Consider the following 26,690-nt stretch of genomic DNA (forward strand, 5'->3'; position numbering starts at 1 on the left):
TTTTTTTTTTTTTTTCATCTTGAAGAAGACTCCATATGGCAGCAGGGTCTACATCTGGGTTAATTACACAATGCTAAGCACTTGACCTAAGCATATTAAATGTCATAAAAGAAACAAACTAAGCCTACCTCTCCCCCATCCTCATCCTTATCTTGAAACAGTACCCTCTAAGCTGTGAGAAGTTCTTTTATAAAATTGTAGGTTTTTTTGTTTTGTTTTGTTTTGTTTTGTTTATAATGTAGCCTATTGCAAAGAATGAATCTTTTAGCATTATTTTCTGCCCTTTTTAGACCAGGTTCTGGCAGAATGAGTTCAGAGATAAAAAGAGGTGTGATTTAGGAAGAAGCAGCACATAATTAGCATCAAAGCCATGTGGAGTGGATACAATTTTATTGTAAAAGTTTTTGAAAAATCCCCTAAAGTCTATTTAGATCCTATCTAAGGTTGATGGAAACAGAAAATAGAATCCAGGAGCTCTTATTTCCTATGGGATGTCTGAGCCACATAGCTTTTTGAAGATGGCCTCAGAAATTATCAGTGTTTTTGTAAATACTAATAGACCTTTTATATTACTGTGTTCTTAATGATATGATATAAATTAATACAAATATTATTTTAAATATTCTAGTGGAGTGATATAAAGGATTCCCTAAGGAAATACTTTCACAGAATGTTCTTTTTTTTTCTCATATGAGCTAGTAGTACTTTCCTTCCCTGCCTCCCTCCCTCCCTTCCTTCTTTTTTTTAAATATTTGGTTTTTCTGTTTTCCTCAGATATGTGAATCGATTCACATTTGACTTGAAATTCAAACATTAAAATATATAAAAATAAGAATGCAATCTCTCAATAGCATTTTGTTAACAGTCTTACTTATTTAAAGCATCTTACATCACATAAAATTTAGAGTCAAGCAAGATAGTTGTTGAAATGTTAAAATTAAGAATGCTTCTTTACATTTAGATTAGTTTTCTATGCCAGAGCTATGGGTATGATCTGAATCTATAATGTCCTTGTCTTTTTTACTTATGTTTATATATATTGTAGACTAGTTCCTCCCTGCTCCTTTTTTTTTTTTTAATTGTCATAGGGTACATGCGTTTGTGGAAAAAGAGAGAGCATGCCCTTAGTGGGGCACGGTCACACTGAAATGCCTTTTCCTTTTCTTCATTCCATCAGGACCTTGGACACACAGCACACACATACATACACACAAAGCCTCCTGTGACCAGGATTCAAACTGCAGTTGACCATGTGGGATCTGGCTCTCTATACAGAGGGTTTAATCATGGTGCAAGGAAGCCAGTCCAAGGCTAATCTCATAGAATAGGAAACAATAGTCCATGATCTTTAGTGGAATTAGGCATAACTTTTTTCTCTTTCAAAAGGATGTTCAGTAAGAAAACTCTATAGTGATTTATACTTTAGTAGATATTATAAATAAATAACTCATACACACAAATGAGGTACAGACTTAAAAGAGGTCATGGATATGTATATTATGAAAAAGCTATGCATGGGTTTCATTTTTTTGCACCAAAATAAATTCTCACTTTAACTCAGTTTCCCATGAACTTTTTGAAGTATCCTATTTTTGTTGTTAATGTAGTTTTCTCCTGATGTCTTTTTATTGCCTTCAGCAGAAGGTCAGAAACAGATTACAGAATTATATATATATATCCATTGGTAGGACTTTAGGATCAAGCTTCTTTCTCCTGTTTTGCTTCCTGAAATACAGAGAATAAAAATATTTTTGGCAATATTGAAAAGAATTAGTTGAAGCTTCTACCTTTTCTTAAAGATGTTCTCCTTTTAATTCAATTAAAGTTTAATCTGCTAATATAAGTAGCCTTCATTTAGGTTATACTCCCTGGAAGGAAGTTGTTGCAAATAGTAATAATACTTTTTAACTATAATTGATTTTCCCAAAAGATACAGTATTTTGATTAGTATCATTAAAATTCCTTTTCCCAAATTTTGATTTTTAGCTTCAGTTTTTAAGAAGTACAAATGCCAGCAAATACTGTTATTTATCTTTATAAAATAAATAACCCCGTAAATAAGACTCAGTCCCTGCCCATCAGGAACTTACCATTGAGTATGTTAAGTCTCATACATCTGTAAATGTAAGTGAAAAAAATAGGATTTGTTAAGTGTCAAAAGAGAGATATAAAATCCTGTGAGTCATCAGAGGATAGAGAAACTTTCTGGCTGCAGGAATCAGAGACTTCACTAGAAGCATAAGCCAAGCCTTTATTTTATTTATTTATTTATTTTATTTTTTCTTTTGGAGAGGTTTTTGCTATAGGGCATGTGCTCTCGCTAGAAAGACAGAGAGAGACAGAGAGACAGAAAGCAAGGAATCACCTCCCGGGGAGGTGGCCACACCACAATCCCTTCTCCTCCGTTCTCCTCTCGGGATCTTGGGCACACATGCACATGCTCCCGGTGTGAGTTTAAGCCACTGGGTCCGAGACTTGAACCGTGGTCAACCACATGGGAGTCCAGTGACATAGCCATTACGCCAACTGCTGGTCCCAAGCCAAGACTTTAAAGAATGAGGAAAGGCATCATCTAGAAAGACAGATTGGTGTCATTGATTTGGAGTCAAGCTGTTAGCTGCGTAACTTTGGGTAGTGTCCCTTAACCTCCCGCTGTTGTATGTACCTTACAGAGCTTTTATGAGTATTCAAAGTGATGATATATTTGACAGTACTTTGTATATTATAAATTACTAGTATATTATTATCACCACTTTAGTTTTATGACAACAAAGCAAAATAACAATAATACCATAATTGAGCCATGGGATTTTCGCAAAGCTTCTTTTATAAACCTTTAGTAGCCAAAATTAATGAAACTTGGAATGATTTGATGACTTTCTGAGAAACTCAGAAATTTAACGAAAAGAGAAGAGGTAAATAATGAGAGAGGAACAAAGTGAAGTTGAAGATCTCTCTCCTCTTTGCTCATTGTCTCAAGGAGAACCAGCTTTGGCTTCTTAGAATACCTTTTCACTGCACAATCCCATGAATTCCTGTTTATCTTTTAGTATCACTTACTTTGTGATACTTTTCTCCAATTGATTCCATGTTTTCACTTACATATTGTATTTAAATAGTTTGGTTATATCTCTTTTACTGTATCGCGGGTTCTTTGAGACTTGTCTTATTTATTTTGTCTCCTTGTTGCTTAATAGTACTAGTCAATAGTTTTTATTCAGTTTTTTGTTTTGTTTTTAGTTTAATAGCCTATGATAAACAGAATGATGCTTGAAAAAATATAACTTCTCTGTTTTCAAATCCATCAAGTACGAATATATAGCCAAATCTGTGTGATTCACAGGTTTCTGATCAGCAAATGAGATAATAGGCACAGAATTGTTTGAAACATGTTTTAAAAATATGATTGCCTCATAGTTGTTTATAACAAAATTCCCCTAGGACCAACCCTCTTGGTGTCTTAGAAGCTTTATTGTGATAAAACTTTACCATCACATATTTATTTGGGTTAAAATAATCCTAATATTTAAAAAGTTGTTTTTATCTCTAATGTTTTTAGTACAACTAAAAAAAACTAAGTTAAAAAATATTTATGTATATGAAAGTACCTTGCAGACTAAATAAGATATTTTCTTATATAGAAGCTCAGACATATGTGGGTCTGTGTTTCTTTGAATATCTTCAATTCAGTAAACATTTATGGAATACTGCTCAGTTTAAGCACTATAAAAATAATATTATATTTAGCAACAGGTAATATTTACAGAATCTTACTATGTAACAGTGCTAAGAATTTTACATATATCATCTCATTTAACATTCACAATATAAACATGAATTACCCACATTCCATATAGGTAAGTAAATTGGGGCAGTGGCAGGGCTATTAAGGCCCAGAAGCCCAGTCTGACTTTAATCAGACCTTTAAACATTGCGCTCATAGATTAGCAAGCTGGAACCCTGAGTGCCTGATTCTGTAAAGCCTGCTACATTTTTAGAAAACAGCAGTAGAAGCAGCAGAGACGTCTAGGCCCACAAAGCATAAAGTGTTCCATGACTCTTTACAGGAGAAGTTTGCCAACCTTGGTATATGTGATTAAAGACAGCCTCTGTACTCAGGAATTTCCCAATCTAAACACAGACATTTAAAAGGTCTGTTTCGTGAGGCAAAGTGTAGTTCGTGATGTTTTAAAGATTTAAACAAGAACCCTAAGGGGCTGGGTAGTATACTCATTTCAGTCAGGAAAGTTGGAAGAAATTATATTTGAACTGGTTTTGGAAAAGTGGAAAAATGCTAGAAATCTTAGGTATGAAATTCTGTGCACTTGGAGTACTCGACAGATGATAAAAATGCTTTTGTGTCTTCACATCTTGCTTCTGGTAGGTACCAAAATATCAGAACCCTCGGTATTATCTTTTCTTTTGCCTCGGATTTGCTGATTTACAAAGAAGAGAGTGTTAAAACTGTTTTTTGGTCTAATCTTCACTGGAACGTGACTAAAAACATTGGTTCTGATAGCTAGGTATGTTGCATTTTTTAAGTAAATTGCAAACAAATCTAGTAGAAGGTACTTAGGGCAAGTATTTTTTAAACTATGAAAATGATAGTGCTTTGGTTAAATAAACTTGCATTTGTATTCATTCTTAACTGTCATTGGAGAGGCAAAACTGAAAACCACTGTTTATGTTCCAAATTAAGCACACAGGAAAGTATTGAACAGCAGCAGTAAAAGATGAGTTTCTATTAACATAATTTATAATATCGCAGTTAAGTAATTAATCAAATGTTTAAATATTGAGAGATTTTATTCTCAAAGAAAGAAAAGGGTAAGTTATTACATGGTGATTGAATGTTCTAAACACTAAAAATAAAGGCAGCAGAGGCATAAAGATTTCTTAATGTTGTATTAATAGTTCGTGCCGACTGTAATCTATAGTATGAGTAATATTGTGTCTATGTTCATGACATTTAGAAAAATATTATAATAGCTTTAAGCTATTTCTTTTTCTGAATATCACTAATCTTAATATGTAATCTTTGAACTGATGAACGTCCATATGGACAAGTCACTGTTCTTGGTTCTGGGGTGGTTATATAATTTAAGTTAAATGTGTCTCGTTTGATTAAGTGAAATTTCTTCTTTGAAGTTTTTTTTCAGCCTGGAAAGAATATACATTAGTGAGAAATTACTATTTCGGTTTTTGTGTTTGGTGTTGGTGTAGATATTTTGGTTAGCATTGATCTTATATTAAAATGTATATTTGATGACATTTTCAATTGTTTGGTATGAAGTTTTACTATATACTGTAATACGTCCATAACTCTTTATCATCCTGTGTTCCTCTCTATTTGATGGTAGAATTATCTATGTAATTGAGTAAAAATAGGAGTAGCCACAGATAGATAAAAATGTATGTAATCAATTTACTATATTATTTCTTAAAGATTGCCTTGCAGTTCTGTCTCATTAAAACCAATTGCTAGTTAAGTCTTTAGAATATGCTGAGATAATTAAAGGAAAAGGAAGGAAAAGAATCATTTTGATAAGATTTAAATGCAGTCTTTGAGTTGTAGCTAAAAAATATAATAGTTTGAATCCTCCATCTAGGCATGCCATTCTTTAAAATGTAACAGAAAGAAATGGTTCCACAAAGCTGTATTTTGTTGGAATTATCTGTCATCAAAGGCAAACTGGCATTTTAAAAGCTATTGCTTTTTCAGTAAAACGTGGTATGTTGTTATCCAGATATGATTAATTAGTTTAGTTAACTTAATCAAGTACTATTTTGTGTTAGGGACCACAGGTAAGAGAAACTTACAGAAAAAGACTGTTTGATTTGTGATTTTTAAAGGCCATTGCTCTTTCTCTTTTCCTTCCTTCTCTCTATATTTAGGCAAGTGACTACCAGAAAGAAATAAGGAGAAGGTAAATGCACAGACTTTTTTTTAACACTTGTCATTTTACAGTCTCTTTTGTCAATGGAATGTAAGGTTACACGTTTTTACAATCTGCCACCCAATTACCCAATTCAAAAAAGAGATCTCTAGGCAGTTTCCTCTGGCAGCATAAAATGGAAGAATTCATGTTTTTCTCAGTGGCCATTACATAAAACACTAAACATATGCAGTAAAACCTCTCCTAAATTAATTAAAAGAGGTGTAATTGTAGATCATTTGAAGCACTAAATATTCAAAAGTTACTTTTCCTTCATTTTGGATATTTCTATGCTGTGACATCATAACTTAACCCTAGGATATGGAAATGATGAGCAGAGGCCACACACAATTCACAGTATGGAAAAGACACCTTCAGCATTAGAGAGCTTTGGTGTTTTTGTTGCATCACGGTAAACAGATGTAACACCAGCCAGCCAACTTGCCCTTTTTTGGCAGCTGGCTTTATTTAGCATTTTAAGCAATTGCATGCTATTTGCCTCTGGTGCCTGACCTTCTTCAATTAAAATTTTAAATTAATTCTTATCATCTCCTAACACAAAGCTAACTTAGGCAAGCCCAAATCTAGCCTTAGACACCTGTTCTTGAATCTGTTTTTTTTTTTTTAATAACAAGTTCAATATGAAATGAATTTTTGTGCCCTGTCATGCTGGAATGTAAGAACACACATTATTATAAAACAACCACTACTATAAGCTACTTAGGTGGACTTAAATTAATAGCTGAGGCCTAATGAATATGAGATATTATTACATTAAACTCATCAATAAAGGATTAAGAGTTTTTTTTTTTTGTATGGTTCAGAGTGGTCTGACAGTGCTTGATTTTTGTCTAACAACAGAAAATGTCAGCAGCTATAAGTGGCGAGAGGTATTTGATTTCTTTTAAACCTTCAAAGCCCTTCAATTAACAAAGAACAAGAAACTGTATATATAAGGGCAAATTTCATTTTTCTGTTTGCCATGAAGGAGGCTTTAGAGAAGCAGTACTTTCACTTATGCTAGTTTATAGTCTTTGTATCAGTACTGACTAGAATGGTATGAGCTTGAAAACATCTGCATTGAAGAAGAAATTAAACTCCTTAAGACAGTAACTTTCTTCCCAAGTTGAGAAGCCTTAGGTAACTTGTGACTCATACTTTAGCTGATAAAACTGTTTCTTCATATAGCCTTATAGTTTGACTAAAAAGGTCTTTGATTTCACAGAACATGCTCCCTGGATCTGTGAGAAATTTGGCCTTTGTTAGGTGGTTAGAGGTTTTTATGAATTCTTTCCAGGTCTAGCTCCCTTTTTTGTCAAAGGAAACACCTTATCTTTTCCTGTCCTTGATAATATTTAGCAGTTACTAAGATATCATCCTTTTTTATTTTTAATCTTTAAAGAACTTTCCTCATTTATTGTCTCCATAAAACCAGCCCAAAGGTAGATAACATTATTTTTAATTAATACAGTGTAGGAAAAAGAAGAGTCGGAGATAGTGTTAACTGGAAAACAGAGTTAGAAGTCAGAAGTTTCTGTATTTAATTTCATCTGGATTTACATTGTCATTCTGGGGATACCAAGAATGGCATCCTATTTATCCCATTTGGCATAATTATTTTAAAATATACAGCAAAAACCATCTTTTACTCAAAAACAAAGTGCAGAAAGTGTAAAGAAAATAAAATACTACTTAAATATATAAATAAATATGTGAGTATATGTATTCCTTTTGGTTAGTTTTGAATGCATGTATTTTTTTTTTAATTGTAGACTCTTTTTTCTTATAGTATTTTTAGGCTTACAGAAAAACTAAACAGAAAGTACAGAGAGTTCCCATATATACCCTCTCTTCCCATCCTCTACAACCTATGCCCCATCTCCTGTCTACTTTCCACCCCACCCTCTAGGTGCCAACCAAGGTAATATTTGCAATTGACGAAATAACATTGATACATTATTGTTAACCAAAGTTCATGGTTTACATTTGGTTTCACTTTGTGTTGGACAGTTCTTTGAGTTTTGCCAAATGCGTGTCATATATTCACTGCTACATAATAATACATAGAATAGTTTCACTTCCCTAAATGTCTTCTGCGTACTACCTCTTCATCCCTCCTCCCCACTCATGTACTATTTAAGTAATAATATAAATAATATGTTTATGAAATGGTTGATGGATCTGAGACAGAATACCTGTATATTTCTGAAGTAGTATGCAAGCAAATAGAAGACTAAAAGTGTCCATGTGGGCCAGCAGGTGGTCTGTGGTGGTTAAAGTGCTGGATCCCACATGACCAATTCTCCAGTTCAACTCCTCGACCCGATGTCCTGGGAGACATACTAGGCTCATGTGCGTGTGTGCCCAAAGTTCTGAGAGAAAATGAAGGAGAAGAGATTGTGGTATGGCCATCCCCCCGGAGGGTGCTTTCTCACTTTCTGTCTATCTGTCTCTCTCTCTCTCACTCTCTCTCTCTTTCTGTCTCCAGTGAGTGCACATGTCCTGTAACCAAAAAAAAAATATATGGAAAGAAAGAAAGAAAGAAAAAAGTGTCTAGCTTAGTGAGTATTTATATACCCCTTTTTAGGTTTGAGTTCTTAAACTAGTATCTGAGAAACTAGTAAACTTAAAGGCAGAACTTGAATAGTATTGACTATTTTGCATCTTAAAGCAGTAAGACTGATGATATTTGCAAATCTCAAAATTTACTTATAGCATTGATATTGTGATGCTGGTTATTAAGCTTATCTCTATGTAGCTAAGTGATTATTTCCTATAGCAGACTGTGGGATCCTGTTAAGTAGAGTACTTTATATTATTAAATTCATTCATTCAAGTAAGCTTTTTTTTTTTCTTTTTCTGTATCTGAGATCATGGTAGTTGCTGAGTTAACAAAGGTGAATGAGTTTAAGCTTATATTTTATTCCAGATTTGTGAGGAAGATAGATACAAAAATGTAATTATAGTATAGCTTGGTCAATGCAGTGATAGAGATGTGTACATGGATGTTCTGAATTAAATTTCTGAAAAGTCAAAGATTTGCCTTACTTATGTGGAATACATATCAAAAGTTGGGATTGGGGATGCCAGTTATTAGCTCCCTATATCCCACTTAATAGAGTTGGTTGGGGATTGGAGCCATCATTGTTTATGTATGTCGTGCAATCACATCTTTCCTTCTAAAGATACCCCGCCACACACACAGATGGACACACATATGGCTATTCATAGCCATTCAGATCAAGGGATAACCTGATCCTGGGAAACTAGTAATTTTTTTAAGAAGTATTTATTTAACTTGTTTTTAATCATCATTATTGTTTTTTCATTTGCTATAGAGCACACGTGCTCACCAGAGAGAGATGGGGACACTGGGGAGTGAGAGCAAGCCACCAGGCCCAGGAGTCCAGCGCCTTAACCACCACATCACCTGCTGGCCCTGGAAACTAATCATTTAGACTAGGTCAGGCCAGTAAGATTCCCCATTGAGAGGTAATGTAACCTAGTTCGTGAGCTGTCCAACTCTGGTGGGTCTGAATTCTCACTCCCTCGGTGTCTGTCTGTGCATTGACTTGCCCTGCAGGGTCATTTTTGTCATTGAAAGAACTATTATTTCCAGGCATATGGCCTCAGCAAATGTTAGCATTATTCCAACACAGAGACGAAGTTTATACAGGGATGAAACTAAGTTGTAATATCCTGTAGACCGAAGTTGATGCCCACCAGACTGAGCAAGAGAAACTGGTGGAAAGGGGTATAGCAGAGGCTGCAGACTGTGCACCACAGAGACAGGGTGAGAACTGTGGGTTTCCCGCTTGCTGGAAGATCCAGTTGTACTTGCTGCTCTGTTTCTTGGCAGTTCCCTTGTATTCTTCAGGAAATCCCTTTTCACTTGAGCTGATCTGACTAGTTACTATTCTTTGCAGCCAGTGACCTTTGACTAATACAGTTCTCAAAAAACATTTGTTTTATTTTACTGGTGAAAGGAAATAGTCTTGTTCAGGTTTTGTTCAATATAGCACTAACTTCAGAACTCCAGTATCTTTTATGAATTTTATATTCTAGTCTAACCAAGCAAGCAATATCAGCAGGCATAAGTAATATTTTATTCTTTCTCTTCTTATCCTTTTCTCATTTCTATGATACATCGTATCTCCATACTGCAAGGAAAATAAATAATAGTTTGTTGGTACACAAAGAAAATGTATCTTTTAGAGCAGAAATGTAGTATAATCTTGTTATATTTCATATATATTGTTTTTTTTTTTTTTTTGTGGGTTGAAGCCTAGGAAAGATATTTGGGTTCATACCACTGAGTCCTCCAGTTTGTTACTCTAATTTAGCAATAGTTCTCAGTGATTTTGTAAAAGATAAGCTGCCGTCTATGACATCACAGTCTGAACCTCATATTCTGTCCCAATAATATTATCTCTGGCTTTTCATTTCTCTTGAGAGAATGAGGTCTATAAGAATTTTACTCATTGTGTGAAACTCTGCTTTATTCTTTTACTTTACTTTATTTATTCTTAAGCTACTTCTTTCAAGTACTAGTGACAGTCCCTAATTCTGAGATTTGATGAACAATTCTCTAACACCCTATATCTAAATATTTTGATTTTGTAAACTCCGAACATTTCTCCTTTCAGCTTTTCTCTCTTCAAATGGAACAGAATCATCCTTCCATCATTAGAGAGATCATGATCCTCTTAAATAGTATGATTTGTCTCCTTTATTATACCGTTCTTGAGCTGTAGTAGTTGAATTGCAAATTTATTCATAACACATCATGACTGTCCCCATGTATGTATGCCCAACGTAGTAATCTATTGAATTAATTTAAAAATAATGTATCACCTATAAAAGTTCTTAATTTAATATTTTTAATTTTTTAGAAATTTCACTGATAAGAATAAAGTTCATTTTAATAATAATCAGGACTGTAATTGTTTTTGAAAATACAAAATGCTCATCTTTTGTGAATCATTTTGTATACCATCAATTATTATAGCCTGAATGCTGGATCATATCATGCTCTAATTTTTAAGGTCTGTATGAGTAAATTAAAATTTGCTTATGTACCTCTAAATATATTACTTAAGAAATTAAAGGTGGAAAGATAGAAATATATTTTAAAGCCAGAATTATATTAGTTGGCAAAATATTTTTGCTTTAATATTTAATGGTTGGTAGTATTTAAATAGATAATAGGGTGATTGGTTTACAAGTTTAATGAATCTTTTCATGATAACTTTGCTTCAGGTTCTCTGCTTCAAGGTATGCTATTTTTCCCTTATGGAAAGCTTATTATATAATTATTAGGAAATCAGACAGTCATAGATCAACTAATTCACATTCTCTCTTTACAATCAAATTATAAAGGTATTATTAACTCGCAACCATAAAACCTAAGATGATACAAAGCACCCTAATTTATATTTGAGATAAGCTGTCTTTAGCTCTTATTTTTCTTTTTTGTGGGGGGAATCACAGTGTGTACTCAATATGACAGTGAGTGAAGTTATTTTTTTTAGGTCACAGTTCATATCTACCAATTGCCTTATATAGGTATACATGGTCATTGGTGTTAGAAATTTATATCTCTTACTTAACATTAAATTTCTGGATCTAGTGTATACTATAGAGACAGATCTAGACTTTATTCATAGGAACTTCTCTAGAGCCCCTCCCTTGTCTTGCTATTTAAACTCATACCTGGAATACTCCTGGACCCTAAACAAACATCTTTTGTTATTCTATGAATAGCTATTTAAACTTTCTGTGAAATTTCATAATAATGGATTAGAAATGGATTAAGACTTCAGACTCTATAAACAACATGTCTATGTTCAACTCTTGTCTCTGACTACTAGCTCAATGATCTGAATAAGTTGCTTAACTTCAACTATAAAATGAGAATAAGAAAGTATTTGTAAAGACTTTGTGGATTAAGGTAATGTATAGAAAACATTTAGGTCAATAACAAGCACCTATTGGGTTGTTGAAAAATTCATGACATATTTTTGCGTAGAGAAATATACATCTTGACTTTCTGACACCCCAATAGTTAGTTTGTACTAAATGTTAGCTTTTAATTTAACTTGCTGATTATGAGCTGGAATGGGAGGAGGTGAATGCAAAAGCTATGGTAGAAGTAGCTATTGGCTTACTGGCTTTTGTTACCATGGTTCATTGAGAAGAAGTAAAGCTTGTAGAAAGAACAAACTCTAGATCATCACCCCTGCTAGAATTGTTATTACTTAATATGAACATAGAAGTACGATGAAATGATTTGGAGACTGTCTTGTGTCTTAGTCTGCTGATGTGCTGCTTACAGAAATACCTGAGACTGAGTGGTTTATAAAAAATAGAGATTTATTTGACCCACAGTTATGGTCACTGGAAACTCCAAAAGCATGAGGTTTGCATCAGGTTGATTGCATCAAAATACGACCTGATAGAAGCAGAAAGAATGGTGGTCACATTCAGAGATAGAGACCTGGGAACAGCCATCTTCCTTTTCTTACAGTCTGCTCTCACAAGAACGAACCATTCTCCCAGGAGCTAGAGTCATTGAGTCTTGAGAGACATTATTAATCCATTCATGAAAGTGATGCCTCTGTGATTCAATCATTACCCACAAGTTTCTACTTCCTCATTGCAAAATTCCCATCAATCATTACCCACAAGTTTCTACTTCCTCATGCCATTGCAAAATTCCCAAACATGAATATTTGGGGGACAAACAATTACCCAAACCATAGGAGAGATCTATCAAGTATGATTTTGTGATTTATTGATAGATAACTACATAGAGGTTGAGAAACATGTTGCGTAGGATGGAAAAACAAAACAAAAACCAGCAGATAATTTTCCTGGAAAGGTATGGGAGAAGTCTTCTTTGTAACTGCTAATCCAGGTTCCAAAAAAAAGTTGTAGTATTATCTTAATTTCCAGCCTAAATGAGAAATTTCTTGGGAAATTGCCGGGGTCCAGCCTCGGCGTGGGTGGGTTATCTCGACGGAGGCGGCGCTTTAAAGAAAGGAAGACTAAGGCCTCGTGCCTTTTCATGCACGTCCTCAGCCGGACACTCCCAGAGATCGCTCTCTGAGGAGTGACAACTGCTAGGAATCATCGTGCCTTTTTATTGAAAATGTGATACATGCAAGTAAATGGGTGAGGGGCAGTAAAAGATTTACTCTAAGGAACAGGGTATACAAAGCATGGAAGCAATAATTATAAAACATGCTGTTTGTCTTGTTAGCTCAGGTAAAGTCAATCACAGTTCTCAGGATGAGGAAGTCCATTTGTCTGCTGTATCTTCTTCTTAGATCTTGATTACTGGGAAGAGTCTTTTGAAGAGGGGGCTTGCAGGATGTTTGACAACTTCAGTCCCGGGCCAGGGCGATAACGTTGCTGGTTACAAAAAAAAATTAGCAGTTTTTCATAGTCAACAGCACATGGATGAGAAACTCTTTGTAGTTGAAAGCTACCTGTTGCTTTAGATAAGAGCTTCCAGCTAAAATGGTTAATCTTTTTGTGGAGCCCTCAGCTTTGTTTATTCTGTTGTCCCATCTAGGCTTTTTTCTCTAAAAAAAATCTGTGGGTTCCTGCATTTTGTTTGTTGAGTCTTGTCAATTAGTCAGTTCTTTTGTTTTATCTCTGAGTCTCTGTTATGTGGTGAATGTGCTGACTTTGCTAGTGTGAGTTAACTTTGGCCTGTAGCTTTAACAAGGGCTAGCCTTAAACTAACTTAGTCTACATATGCTTCTAATGCTAATTTAGTTTATACTAACTTAATCTATATGTTAATTTTGGCTTAAAAACAGGCAGGTGGGGGAGTCTTAAACTTCCTGATCCTCATGTCAGTCTTAGGGAACCACATTCCTACAAGATCACTAATTGGCTTTATTGCAATGGTTGGGGGTGATGTTTTACCCTTGCAGGGTACCGTAACAACAGTAAAACTCACGGCAGAGAAATGAACTATAGGCCAGTAAAATGACACAAGGAGAGTTAGTAAACCGCTGGCCTTGTCTTGCCTGTTTCTTCCCAGCCAGGCCATGGGAGACAGCCTCTTTACCAGTTTGTGTTGTCTGCATGGCCCCGTCATCAAATACAGTGTGTGAAGTATCAAATCTATAAAACACTGTCTTTGCTTTAAGCACTAATAAACTAGAGACTACTAATAAGCAAGAGACTACTGTATCAGACATCCTCTCCTTGCCCTGTTGCTTTCTCCGCTTTCCATGCCCTGTTAAGGTATTGTGTCCTTTGCTGTATAGCTCTTCTTCATTCATGGATATCCCCTGCTTTTCCCCAGTTAAACCACACAGGGTGAAGTATAGCCATTTAGAGTAATGCCTTCACCGTATTTGTCTCATTTATGCCTCTAGATTATAGGTGATGAAGTATTAACTCTCTCTGTAGAGATGCCACACAACCTAGAAAAATGGAAGAATAAGGTAACTTCTGCTGGATATTCAGCAGCAGTGACAACAGCAGCTGTGGCATGGGACATAAGGCCATACCCCACACCCTCGTCTTTCTTTCACAGTGGAAAATGGAGGCAGCTGTGAAAGAAGATATATTTATTATGCAGTCTGAGGTGGCAGCAAGAGTTAAAGATGGGAGCGGTACTAGGGTGACTGCTGGAGCTGCCGGTATTTGTAAATTGGTATAGCTTCCATATTAGGGCCATTTTCTGTTTTAGCAGGCAAAGTGCATATCTATTTTATTAGCAATTCATATAGCACTTTAGTATAGTACTAAACTCGTTAAGCTATCTTGTCCCCTCATATTCCATAAAAGTCTGAAGTGTTTTGTTACTAATTGGTTCTTCAACATAACTCTATTCTCATTTTCTTCTTTCATGGTATAACCAGAACTTCTAGGTACAAATCTTGTATTTTAGGGTTTTAGGGTTGACCTTTACCCTATCATCAGGAAATCCAAGTTAATTGGGTTTATGACCCAACATAATTGGGTGATAATTGAGCAGAAGAATTATACATACTCTTAAATATAATGTTAAATGTTTCATTCCTAACTCACCAACCATGTTAATCATAACTGCAGCTATAAAATTCCTCCATAACAAAAGGAAGTCCAGTGTATCAACAGTGTTAGTCTGTGAGATCCTGGTGGCAAACCTGCTTACCCAGCTACTTCTTTCAGGGATTCTCAAGGATCCTTCCCCTGGCTAATTATTTTTCTTTTTTTTAATTTTATTTATCATCCTTATTATTATCTTTTTTAATTTGCTACAGGGTATGTACACTGACCAAAGAGAGAGAGAAGAAAAGTAAGAAAGCAAGTCAACAGGTCCGGGACTCAAACTGCAGTCTACTATATGAAAGTCCAGCCCCTTAACCACCATGCCATATGCTGACCTGACCCTTGTTGTTTTCTTGGCAAGGAGTCATGACATGTAGTGAAGGAATAAGAGAAACTTGAGCATAGAATTGGTATTTTTCTAAGGGAATAAGAGAGGGGAGATAAGAGTTTGGCTTCTTAGTAAATTTGATGAAATTAAGCCTTCCTTCCCACTGCCTTCTGTTCCTGTGTTCTTTTATTTCTTGCCAATGAGAGAAGCTGTTGTAGAATCTTTTGGATTCTTTGGGTTGAAGGAGGTTCTAAGGAGAAAGCATTGATTTATTGAAAAATAGAGTAATAAAAACAAATCTCTCCTAAACTTTTAGCATAGACTTTTAGGATCTTATGAATCATCAAAGAGGCTTTTTGAAATATTCTTTTTGTAAGTAAGATGTCCATAGACTACCTGCAAACTCTTGCCAAAGTAACCAAATATATCTCTCTATCTATCTATTTATCTATCTATCTGAAAATCTGTCATCTGTCTATCTATCTGTCTGTCTATATAAAGTGCAATGACTGAATTTGTTTCAGACACATTAAGAATGACTGTATAGAGCCTTCTGTTTAGCGGCATGAAGCAAACAAATCTCTTTGTTTTTTTTCTTTTGACACTGCCCTGCCTGCCTTACCCTGAACTGCATAACTCACTAAGATAATTTATATTTTCCATTAGCTGTTCATTTAGTCCTCAGTTCAGAGTTAAGTCTCTTAGACTATCACTGAGGTCGGTGAACCGTGACTCTGGTTGCCTTTGCAAGGCATTTCTGTTGCTGGTAAAAGCAGCAAGCACCTCATAAGAATGCTGCCCAATCATTCCCAGAATGTGATATGCTAATTCTTAAGAATGTTGCCAGCTCTGCACTGTGTTTCATATGATTGAATTTAGAATTTTTCACTCAATTGGGTGAAGGCTTCAAACTGGCAGTATATAATAGCCTTTCAAGTTGTTGCTTAAATAGAGCAGTGATAGAATTCACATGGCAGGCGACAGTTGCTCATTCAAGTTCAAGAAGAGATCTTTATTATCTACAGTGGTTGGAAAATAAAAGAAGTCCAGATGTTCACTTTTTAATAGTATATCTTTTGTGCATATTTTAAATGAGAATAGATGTGTCATTAAGTGAAGATATAAATATTTTAGTCATCATTGTTGTAATTCCAAAAACAGATCCCACACATTTTTGTGTTGTTATTGTTGTTGTTTTTAATAGCCACCATTTATACTCAAGTAAAATTTTTTTAAAAAGTTTAAATTTAAAGAGCTCCACTATGTCTCACTACAGCGAGTTAAGTTTTTAGTCTTGATCTTCTTTCACGGTTGACTCCTCTAACGAATCTTAGATAGCTAACTAAGAATATGATCACAGGCACATTTGGCCACACACTCTTAAAGAAAATCTTAGAAGTACAGGTAGTCTTTTTAGACATCAGTTAAGTACACAAATTCCTTGCTGTAATAGGAACAGAAACTGTTAACTGATTTAGGCAGCTAAATTTTGTGTTCCAAGACAGAACAGGGTATTGGCAAAGTCAAGGTAGTGTTACAGTGTAAGAATTTTCACAGCTCACAGTCCCTGCCCTTCAGTTTGATATTTGCTGAATTTGAAAAGATAAAAGCCGGTCATAGTTCTATTTCCTGTAGTAAACAACTGTATTAAGATATACTTTGGGAGTAAAGTGCTCATTGAAATGGGGCACTTTAAACTTTTTTCTCAGAGAATATGATATTTTGGCACATCTCCTGGGCCAAAGTGTAGCCAGCTTCTTGTTCAGCAGAATTTATCCCAAGATTTAAAAAACTAGCATTTTGTTGACAGTTACTCCATATCAGGCATTGTGCTTAACTTTCTGTATATCAAATCTCATTTTATCCTTAAAACAACTTGATGGGTAAGGTACTGTTACTATTCCAATTTTATAAATGGTAAGGTGCTGATATTGATGCCATATTCCAGTTGAAGGAACTAAGGTAAAGTTAAAAATAGCTTATTCAAGGGCTTACAACTATTGAGATTGAGCAGTTGTTTGAATACTATTTTTGGAGTCCAGAACCCTTACTTTCAATCATTATGTGTTACAGTCAAGGCACCACATGAAGACACGTTCATCTGAGTTTGTTTTGTTTGGTGTCTCTCCCTGTTTCAGCCTCCAACAGAGCCTGGAGTCCTAATCATTTGCACAGTCTTTTGAATGACAGCTGAGTATGATGACACCTGGCAACTTATAACCAATCAAAGCAACCCAGGAGGAAAGAATATAAAATCTAACTTTATCCTTCATACCTATTTGGGAAGTCAAGACCTATGTAGGGAGAAGACCTATGTTATACAGAAAGCTCTTCAGGAAGCTTGAGCCTCAAAATCAGACAGCTTTCCTGATTCAGGAATTACCAACAAGTGTATAATAATCACCTTCTCTCCTTAAGTAAAATTTAAATTCCAGGTATTGATGTCTTATTAGAGTTTTTCCTCAACTAGGGGACCAGCAGTTGACATAATGGCTATGTCGCTGGACTCCCATGTAGTCGACTCTGGTTTGAGTCCTGGACCTGGTGGCTTAAACTCATGCCGGGCATGTGTGCGTGCATGCCCAAGATCCTGAGAGGAGAATGGAGGAGAAGGGATTGCGGTGTGGCCATCTCCCCGGGGGGTGATTTCTCACTTTCTGTCTCCAGATCCCTCTCTGTCTTTCTGGTGAGTCCACACGCCCTACATCATAAACCTCTCAGGAAAAATAAAAGAAAAAAAAAAGTTCTTTCTCAACTGGTAACCTATTCCATATGCCATTGCTGAAGTCATTCTGAGCTTTATAAGTTATATCTATAGAAGAATTTTCCTCCTGAGTTCTGTTCTTTCGAGTCAGAGTGCAACAGTCACTGAGTAGCAATTGAAGAGATATGACAGTAAATGCAGAAGAATCTTATGGACTGATACACAAAATTGTATCTACCTTCGAAGTGTTTTTCTTTACAGCAGCATCTATTCATTCATGGTAGATGTTAAACTTCTCAAGGCTTTTCTACTGAGTCTAAAAAAGGCTAATATTGTAGTTCCAACTAACCAGCTCCAGGGTTAGTGCTTCTGTCTTGTTATGTGGAATGATGACAAATTAATCCTTACAAAAAGGACTGTTATGAATTAGCTAGCAGGAAAGAGGCTCCTCAAGAGGTGCTTGTTTGGAGTTAGGCAGAGTGTCCCTTTCAAAGAGCATTGCTCCTGGCAGAAGACTGGCTTACTAACAAGCCTATGAGTCTTACCTGCCCCGAGCAAAGAGAATGACCTTATAAAACAGATTATTAACAAGAGGACTATCATAGTTTGGGCTAGTGTAACAAAATACCATAAACTAGATGGCTTATAAACAACAGAAATTTATTTCTCACAGCTTTGGAGGCTGTAAAACCAAGCACTGGCAGGTTTATTAATAGAATCTGAAGAGGGTCTGCTTCCTCATCAGACCTTCTTGCTGTGTTCCCACATGTTGGAAGGGACAAACTCTGTGGGGGACTCTTTAATAAAGATACCGATCCTGTTCATGAAGGCTCTACCCTCATGACCTGATCACCTCCTACTCCCATCACCTAGGATTTCAATATATAAATTTAGGTGTGATACAAATGTTCAAGCCATAAATAAGAGGGTAGCCTTGAAAATACATTCCTGAAACAACCAATGCTGACCACCATGTCAATTCAAGTTGAATTGGAAAATCAGTTGTGTAAAACGAGGCTAATTTTTACTAATTGCAAATGAATAGAGTTGTTTTATATATGATTTATATATATATAAAACATTCTCTTGCTGGAAGGTTGATCCAACAAGTGTATTTTTTTAGAACACAGAAGTCTTAGTAGAATGGCAGTGCTCTTTCCATTGATCAAAGAGGCCATATTTAAATGCTACTAAAAAATACAGGTTTCAAAATGGCTGTACTATAGATTCTCACTGACAGTGTATAAAGATGGGACACTTTTCTCTACATTCTTACCAACAGTCATTAACATTAATCTTTTTTTTCTTTCTTTCTTTTAAGATTTTTTTCCATAGGGTGTGTGTGCCCACCGGAGAGAGAGAGAGAGAGAGACAGAGACAGAGTGTGAGAGGGACAAGTGAGATGTACTATAGATTCTCACTGACAGTGTATAAAGATGGGACACTTTTCTCTACATTCTTACCAACAGTCATTAACATTAATCTTTTTTTTCTTTCTTTCTTTTAAGATTTTTTTCCATAGGGTGTGTGTGCCCACCGGAGAGAGAGAGACAGAGACAGAGACAGAGTGTGAGAGGGACAAGTGAGAAATCACCCCCCAGGGAAGATGGCCATGCCTCAGTCCCTTCTACTTTCTTCTTTGGGGATTCTCAGCACTCATGCACACATGCCTGGTGTGTTTTTCAAACTGCTGGGTCGGCCATGTGGGAATCCAGTGCCTAACTGCCATGCCACCTGCTGGTCCATCATTCTTCTTTTCGATAGCAGCCATTCTGTTAGGTGTGAGATGATATATCATTGTGGTTTTAATTTACATTCCCAGATGGTGAGAAGTATTAAGCATTTTCTTTCATGTACCTGTTGGTCATTTGTATTTCTCTTGAGAAAAGACTGTTCAGATTCCCTCTCTATTTGTTTTAAGGATCTTCATTTCTTTATTCATGGTAGAACATGTGCAAATGAGAGACAGAGACAGACAGGGTCTTGTCATACCACATTCCTCTTCCTCCAGTCCACCAGGCTGTCAAAATTGGATACCCATATGTGTGCACAGTGTGTTTTCAGTGAGACCAACAAGGCTAGAGATTCAAAGCATGGTTGCTGTTTGGGATCCAGTGTCTGAGTGACACATTACTACTGTACCTCAGAGCCAGACCCTCTGCCCATTTTTAAATTTAGTTCCTTATACATTTTCAACACTAGCCAGTTAGCAGATGGATTGTGTACAGAAGTGTATACTGATCTGTGGGCTATCTCTTCACTACTCACTATTTTCTTTGTTGTGAAAACTCTTTCCTTTGTTGTGCAGAAGCTTTTTAGTTTAGTACATCCCATTTGTCTGTTTGCTTTTGTTACCTGTGCTTTTAGAATCCTATCCAAGAAATCATTGCCTAGACCAATGTTATGGAGCTTTTATCCATTTTGAGTTGGCTTTTGCATATGATGTGAGGAGGCCAATTTCATCTTCTGTGTATGTATATTGTTTTCCCAACACAATATATTACAGAGTCTGTCCTTTCCCCATGGTGTGTTCTTGGCACCTTTGTCAAAAATCAATTGAGCTTTCTATATTCTTCTACTATAATACTGTTTTGATGTCGATAGCTTTATAATAGATTTTGAAATCAGAAAATGTCATACCTCCCAGCTTTGTTCTTTTTCCTTAAGCTTACATTAGTTATTGGCTTTTTTGTGTGTGGCTGTATATGAATTTTAGGATTTTTTCTATTTCTGTGGTAAATAACATTAGAATTTTTATGGGAATTGCATTGAATCTGTAGATTGCTTTGGGTAGTTGGAACATTTTAATAATACCAATATTTTTGATCCATGAACATGTGATGTCTTCCTATTCATTTGTTTCTTTTTCTGTTTCTTTTATCAATATTTTATAGTTTTCAGAATAGAGATCCTTAATTAAATTTATTTTATTTTTTGGCATTATTATGAGTGGTACTCTTTTCTTAACCCCCCCTTTTTAATGATAGCTTGTTGTTATTGTATAAAACACTTCTGAGTTATGTCGATCTTGTAAGCTGCAATTTTACTAAATGTTTCAGTTCTAACAGTGAACTATGCTAGGCACTGAAGGACAAATACTGTGTGATCTCACTTACATATGGCATCTATAAAAGTCAATCTCATAGAAAAACAGAGTACAAAGATAGTTACCAGAGTCTAGGGGGGTTGGAGGAAGAGGAATGGAGAAAGGGAAGATACTGGTCAAAGAGTACAAAGTTTCAGTTAGAGTGGAGGAATAAGTTTTTAATAATCTATTTCACTGTATTATGCTTAAAGAATGGATCTTTTAGGGCCATCTGGTGGCACATCTGAGACTGGATGGAGGTGGATTGTGGTATAGAGAGCCTCTTGGGAGTGCTTATCTCTTGGTCTCAATCTCTCTCTCTTTCTCCTTCTCTCAGGAAAGAAATAAATAAACACACTAAAAAAAGTAAACATGGAAAGACAGGCTTTTAATGCTCCCAGTACAAAAATGACAAATTGACAAAGTTACAAAATGTTATCAATTAATTTGACTAATCAAAATAGATCAAAATATCACATCATACTTCATAAATATACATAATTGTTAATTGTTGATTAAAAATTAGTTTTAAGGGATCAGCAGGTAATGTGGTGTTTGAGGCACTGGATTCTCATATAGTGACCATGATTTGAGTCTCAGACTAGCTTGAGAATCATGCCAGTGCATGTCTGTTTGTACCCAAGATCCCAGGAGGAGAATGGAGGAGAAGGGATTGTGGCATGGCTACCCCCCTGGAGTGTGATTGCTCACTTTCCATCTCTTTGTCTCTCTCTATGAGCACACTCCCTATGGCAAACTAATAATAATAATAATAATAATAATTTTTACTATAATTTATTTTAAATAATTTTTAATTAAAACAAGTTTTTAAAAAATCAGATTTCAGGAAGTAGGATATTGTATGACAGAGTCCAAAAACTAATGGAAAATGTATACTATGAAAAAACTACTGCATAGGGGCCAGCAGGTGGTATGGTGTTTAAAACAGCTGGACTCCCACATGACTGCAGTTCGAGTTCTGGACCTGGCAGCTTGCTTTCTCACTTTCCCTCTTTCTCTATCTCTCACTCTGGTCAAATTAAAATGAATGAATAAACAAAATAAAGTTCAGTACAATAATTCTTAAAAAAAATACTACATAGATTTTAGGAGTTTTTTTGCATTAACATTAACTCATAGTTTCATTACATTTTTCCACTTTTTATTTTAATTTTTGAAGTTTATTAATATTTTAGAGAGAGAGACAAACATATCCTGAGGTCTTGCTATATACACCAGGGGTTCACTCACATGTCTGTGACACAGGCTAGCTGAGTCTGGGAGTGGATGGCAGCGTGAGGAAACTATTGGGGTGCTTGTCTATCTGTATGCTCACTTTCTGAAGTAAGTATTGGATAATCACTAGGGTCACCCTTTAATTAGCAGTTTTATCTTTGGGAATGTCACTGAATATCTTTAGTATGTTCCCTCTGTAAAATACAAAATTTAAATATGTTTCCCAAGCTCTAAAGTCCACTACACATTTTTAGAGATGATTTTAGGTAGCACATGAGATCATTTTAGCCATTGTCTTGATAATAAGTTAGTCTAATCATTGATTCATATCAGTTTGGTATCAAGGTAATAAGCTCTCCAACACAATGCAGTCATCTAGTGGCGGGGGTGCGAGGTAGGTATGTACTACCTATGAATGCTGTATTCCTCAAGGTTTCTACAGAAGTAAAATTATAATAATTCAATTTCTCAGAAGGAAAAAGTACAGGAGTGCTTTTTTGCTCTTTCTATTGACCTCATTTGCGTTCCACTTGAAAGGAAAGTATTGTGTTACTCCATTGGTGAGTTTGAGAGAGGGAACCAAACATGCAAGGCACAGTTCTTTCTGGCTGCTCCAGTAGCATGACCATTCTCAGAAGGCACACTTCTCCTTCTCCACCATGTTGTTGGCTTTGGTTGACAAACTGCTTAGGACACAGAAGTATTAGCCCATGAAGCATTAACCCATGAAGCCATAAATTCAGACCACAAAGTAACATTCTGCAATTCATCTTAATTGGTAATCAAGCTGATATTTTGATTACCATGTTATTCCTTTTTCTGGTTTTCAACGGTTTTAAACCCATAGTACATGTAAGGGGAAAAACAATTATCACCCTTTAAAACCTCACTAATAATTTTACTTTTTAAAAGAACTCTGGCTTGGGTTCAGAGCCCTCTGTAAGCAATAATATACATTTAGAATTCATTTTGAATTTGATAACATGGTTCTGTTCTCAGTGGATTTATTTTTAAAGTTAACATCTCTAAAATCACTTGCTTTAACATCTGAATCCATTTTTTAGAGACAGAAAGCGAGAAATCACCCCCCAGGGGGGATGGTCACGCCGCAATCCCTTCTCCTCCATTCTCCTCTCGGGATCTTGGGCATGTACGCACACGTGCCCGGCGTGAGTTTTAAGCCACCGGGTCCGGGACACGAACCACGGTCGACTACGTGGGAGTCCAGCGACATAGCCATTACGCTAACTGCTGGTTCCCAGTGGATTTATTTTTAAAGTTAACATCTATAAAATCACTTGCTTTAACATCTGAATCCATTTTTAAAATAGTAAATAGTACAGATAATAAATATATTAATACAAAGGCTGACTGTACAGTGCTTAGCACATAGTAAGGTTCAATAGATATCTGAACAAGGGAATGAATGAATGAACAAAGAATCAAGAAAGATAAACAGAGTTTCAGGACCAGCAGTTAGCGTAATGGCTATGTCGCTGGACTCCCATGTAGTAGACTGCAGTTCGCGTCCCAGACCCAGGGGCTTAAAACTCACAAGATCTGAGAGGAGAATGAAGGAGAAGGGATTGTGATGTGGCCATTCCCCCTGGGAGATATTTCGCTTTCTGTCTCTCGCTCGCTTTCTGTCTGTCGGGCAAACGCACACGCCCTATAGTAAAAACCTCTCAAAAAAAATAAATAAATAAAGATAAACAGAGTTCTGTATCTCGAAGGTGTGGATGTGGTTTTCATTTCTTTCTGAAAGCCATCAATAGGGCTTATCTGTAAGGAAGTTGAAGTGTTAGGAAAATCAGAGGGTAGCAATTTCTCATAAGTGAAATTCAGAGCTAGTTACATTGAATATTTAGAATAACCTTGTTTGCAAGAAGTTGCAAAAGGAAAGCAGCCTACTAATTTCACTTTTGCTTATGGAAAGCAAAATTTATGTCATATCTTAGAGGGTAGGATCTTCCTTTCTTGTATTTTTTTATATATATATATATATGAAAGAGCTACCCTTATCCTTCCTCTTTTACTTTTTCCTTCTCTTTTTCATACAGGTTCTACTTCTCTGATCATCTCCACATCAGAGAAAGCACCTTAATTTTCCTGCCTTGAGGGAGACTAGTACAGCTTAATTAAAATGCAGCTCACTTTTCCCATTCATAATCTTAGTTGTTTCTAATCTGATAAAGGTGCCCAACTCTTTCCTTACAAACACCCTAGATGAATGGCGATACTAATGGTAAATTTTTTATTGCCATTTATTCATGGAAAAAATAACATATTTCAAAGATTTTGTTCTAAGAAATCTAAAATGAGTTTACATTTTATATAGAGAGAATATTAACCAAAGGTTTTAAATTATTAATTATACCAAGCTTTCTTTCTAATAACCATGCAGTTGGTTTGATTGACTATGTTCTCAGACTCTTTCATTTATTTGAAACATTTTACATACATATAGAAAAACAGATTTTGAAAACTGTTTCATTCTGGCTGGTGAATACATTTCAAACATATTCCATGTTTATTTTCTGTAAGTGTATTCTTGGTCTAATGGTTCAGTGATAGCAATTCTAATCCATTATGGACAGTGACATCTTAACTGGAATTATTTTATAGTCACATTAATGTTTTCTGTTATTGAAAATTAAATTAGTACATTTTAGTGAAATCTCTGGTATCTTTGTGTCTACATAGATATTACTTTTTATAATATGTAAAATAAACTCTAGGGCTGCTGGCTTTTGCATTTAGTTTGTTCATATCATTTCATTATGAAGTTGATAGAACAGCAGTAACACTAATAGAAGTTAAATTCTGAAAGCAACCATCGTGAAAATTAACATCTAATCTGTTCAAAATTTAATATACAGATAAACTAGCAATATGTGTATTCTTCTCATCATACTTGTACATATTATCTATTTTAACCAAGAAAAAAAGAACTTAAGAATTATTCCATTTTCTTTGTCTTCAAAAGATATAGATGTTTGACTTATTATTGTAACCTTTAGGTATCCCCAGCGTCATTGTTCTTAGTGAACAATGCTAGAGCCATTTTCTGTAAAGACAAGCTAAAAGTTTCACGCACATTTATTGTCTATTACCACAACAAAAATATCAAAAGCTGAATTTTCCTAACTAAGTCTATCGGCAGTATGGCCTATATTAGATATTTGGTGTGCCGGATACCATCCTTCTCTGGGTTATGAGATGTTGATATAATAGCTGTCATTATAGACATTTTTAGAAAAGGCCATGAATTGAAGAGGCAGGCCAACCCAAGTTTAATACTCAGCTCTGGCATTTTTGCTGTGGTACAGTAGGCAAGTTACTTAGCTTCCTATGTGAAGTGGAAATTATAATGCTTCTTTGGAGTTGCTGTGAGGATGAAAACAGTTGGATGGTGGGTATGTGAGGAATACGGTGTGGTGATGATATGTTTTGCAATGTTGTCAGGTGAAGTGAAGGATAAAAATGTTCAAGTGGTCGAGCTCCCCATCGTAGACAGTCTTCATCCCCGTCCTCCATATTTACCCCTGGCTGTACCAGAAGATCTTGCTGATCGGCTCGTACGAGTCCATGGTGATCCTGCAGTATGGTGGGTGTCACAGTTTGTCAAATACTTGATCCGCCCACAACCTTGGCTAGAAAAGGAAATAGAAGAAGCAACCAAGAAGCTTGGCTTCAAACATCCAGTTATTGGGTAAGAATCTGATTTTTTTTTTCTTCAAAAAGTGATGTATAGTAGCAGAGTTATGTACAGAGACAGTGCTTCCTATTTACCTAGAGTACTGAGAAAATTACTTATTAGTGCTCAGCTCCTATCCCAGTTGTTCTTCTTCCTTTGGTTCTTTTTCCTATTATTACAGGTCTCTTTTGTTTTTACTTTTATTTTTATATTCCTTACCCCATATCTTCCTTTCCATTTTAGTCTTCATATATATAGCAAAGTTACTGACCGCTATTCTAAATGTTAAAAGCTAAAAAAATACACAGTAAATAAGAATATCAAATAGTATTTCTTCTCATGAAACTTTTCACTGGAATTCAATGGAATTATTCTTTCTACCCCATTTCATCTCTATAGAGTACACTGAACAATTCCAATTTCCCAAGAGATGCTGCGATTAAGAAAAACATGGAAGGAAAGGATGATAGATGTTCACTTGATGAGATCCACATTTGGAATGTAGTTTGGGATGTAAAAGGAAGAATAGCCATAAAGATGGCAGAGTAACTTCAGTGAAATCAAGTGCTCACTCCAACTTCATAATAAAAAGCTGGCCTTAGACGCAGTCTAAGGCATGGCCCTGCTGTGACCTACCAAGAAAAAAGACC

The 26,690-nt window shown here is 35.6% G+C and overlaps 1 protein-coding gene across 10 annotated transcripts in view; it reads left to right on the plus strand.

Moving 5' to 3' along the window:
* The window catches only part of FUT8 (fucosyltransferase 8), a 270,265-nt gene that overhangs the window by 226,528 nt on the left and 17,047 nt on the right, over positions 1 to 26,690 (plus strand). For all 10 annotated transcript variants that reach the window (XM_006142414.3, XM_027768281.1, XM_006142415.3 and 7 more), the window contains one exon: positions 25,809 to 26,055. In XM_006142414.3, the coding sequence (XP_006142476.1) occupies positions 25,809 to 26,055 (247 nt within the window). The remainder of the gene's footprint in view (positions 1 to 25,808; positions 26,056 to 26,690) is intronic.

The sequence above is a fragment of the Tupaia chinensis genome, unplaced genomic scaffold (genome assembly GCF_000334495.1).
Source record: "Tupaia chinensis unplaced genomic scaffold, TupChi_1.0 Scaffold000075_1, whole genome shotgun sequence".
Taxonomy (NCBI): Eukaryota; Metazoa; Chordata; class Mammalia; order Scandentia; family Tupaiidae; genus Tupaia; species Tupaia belangeri.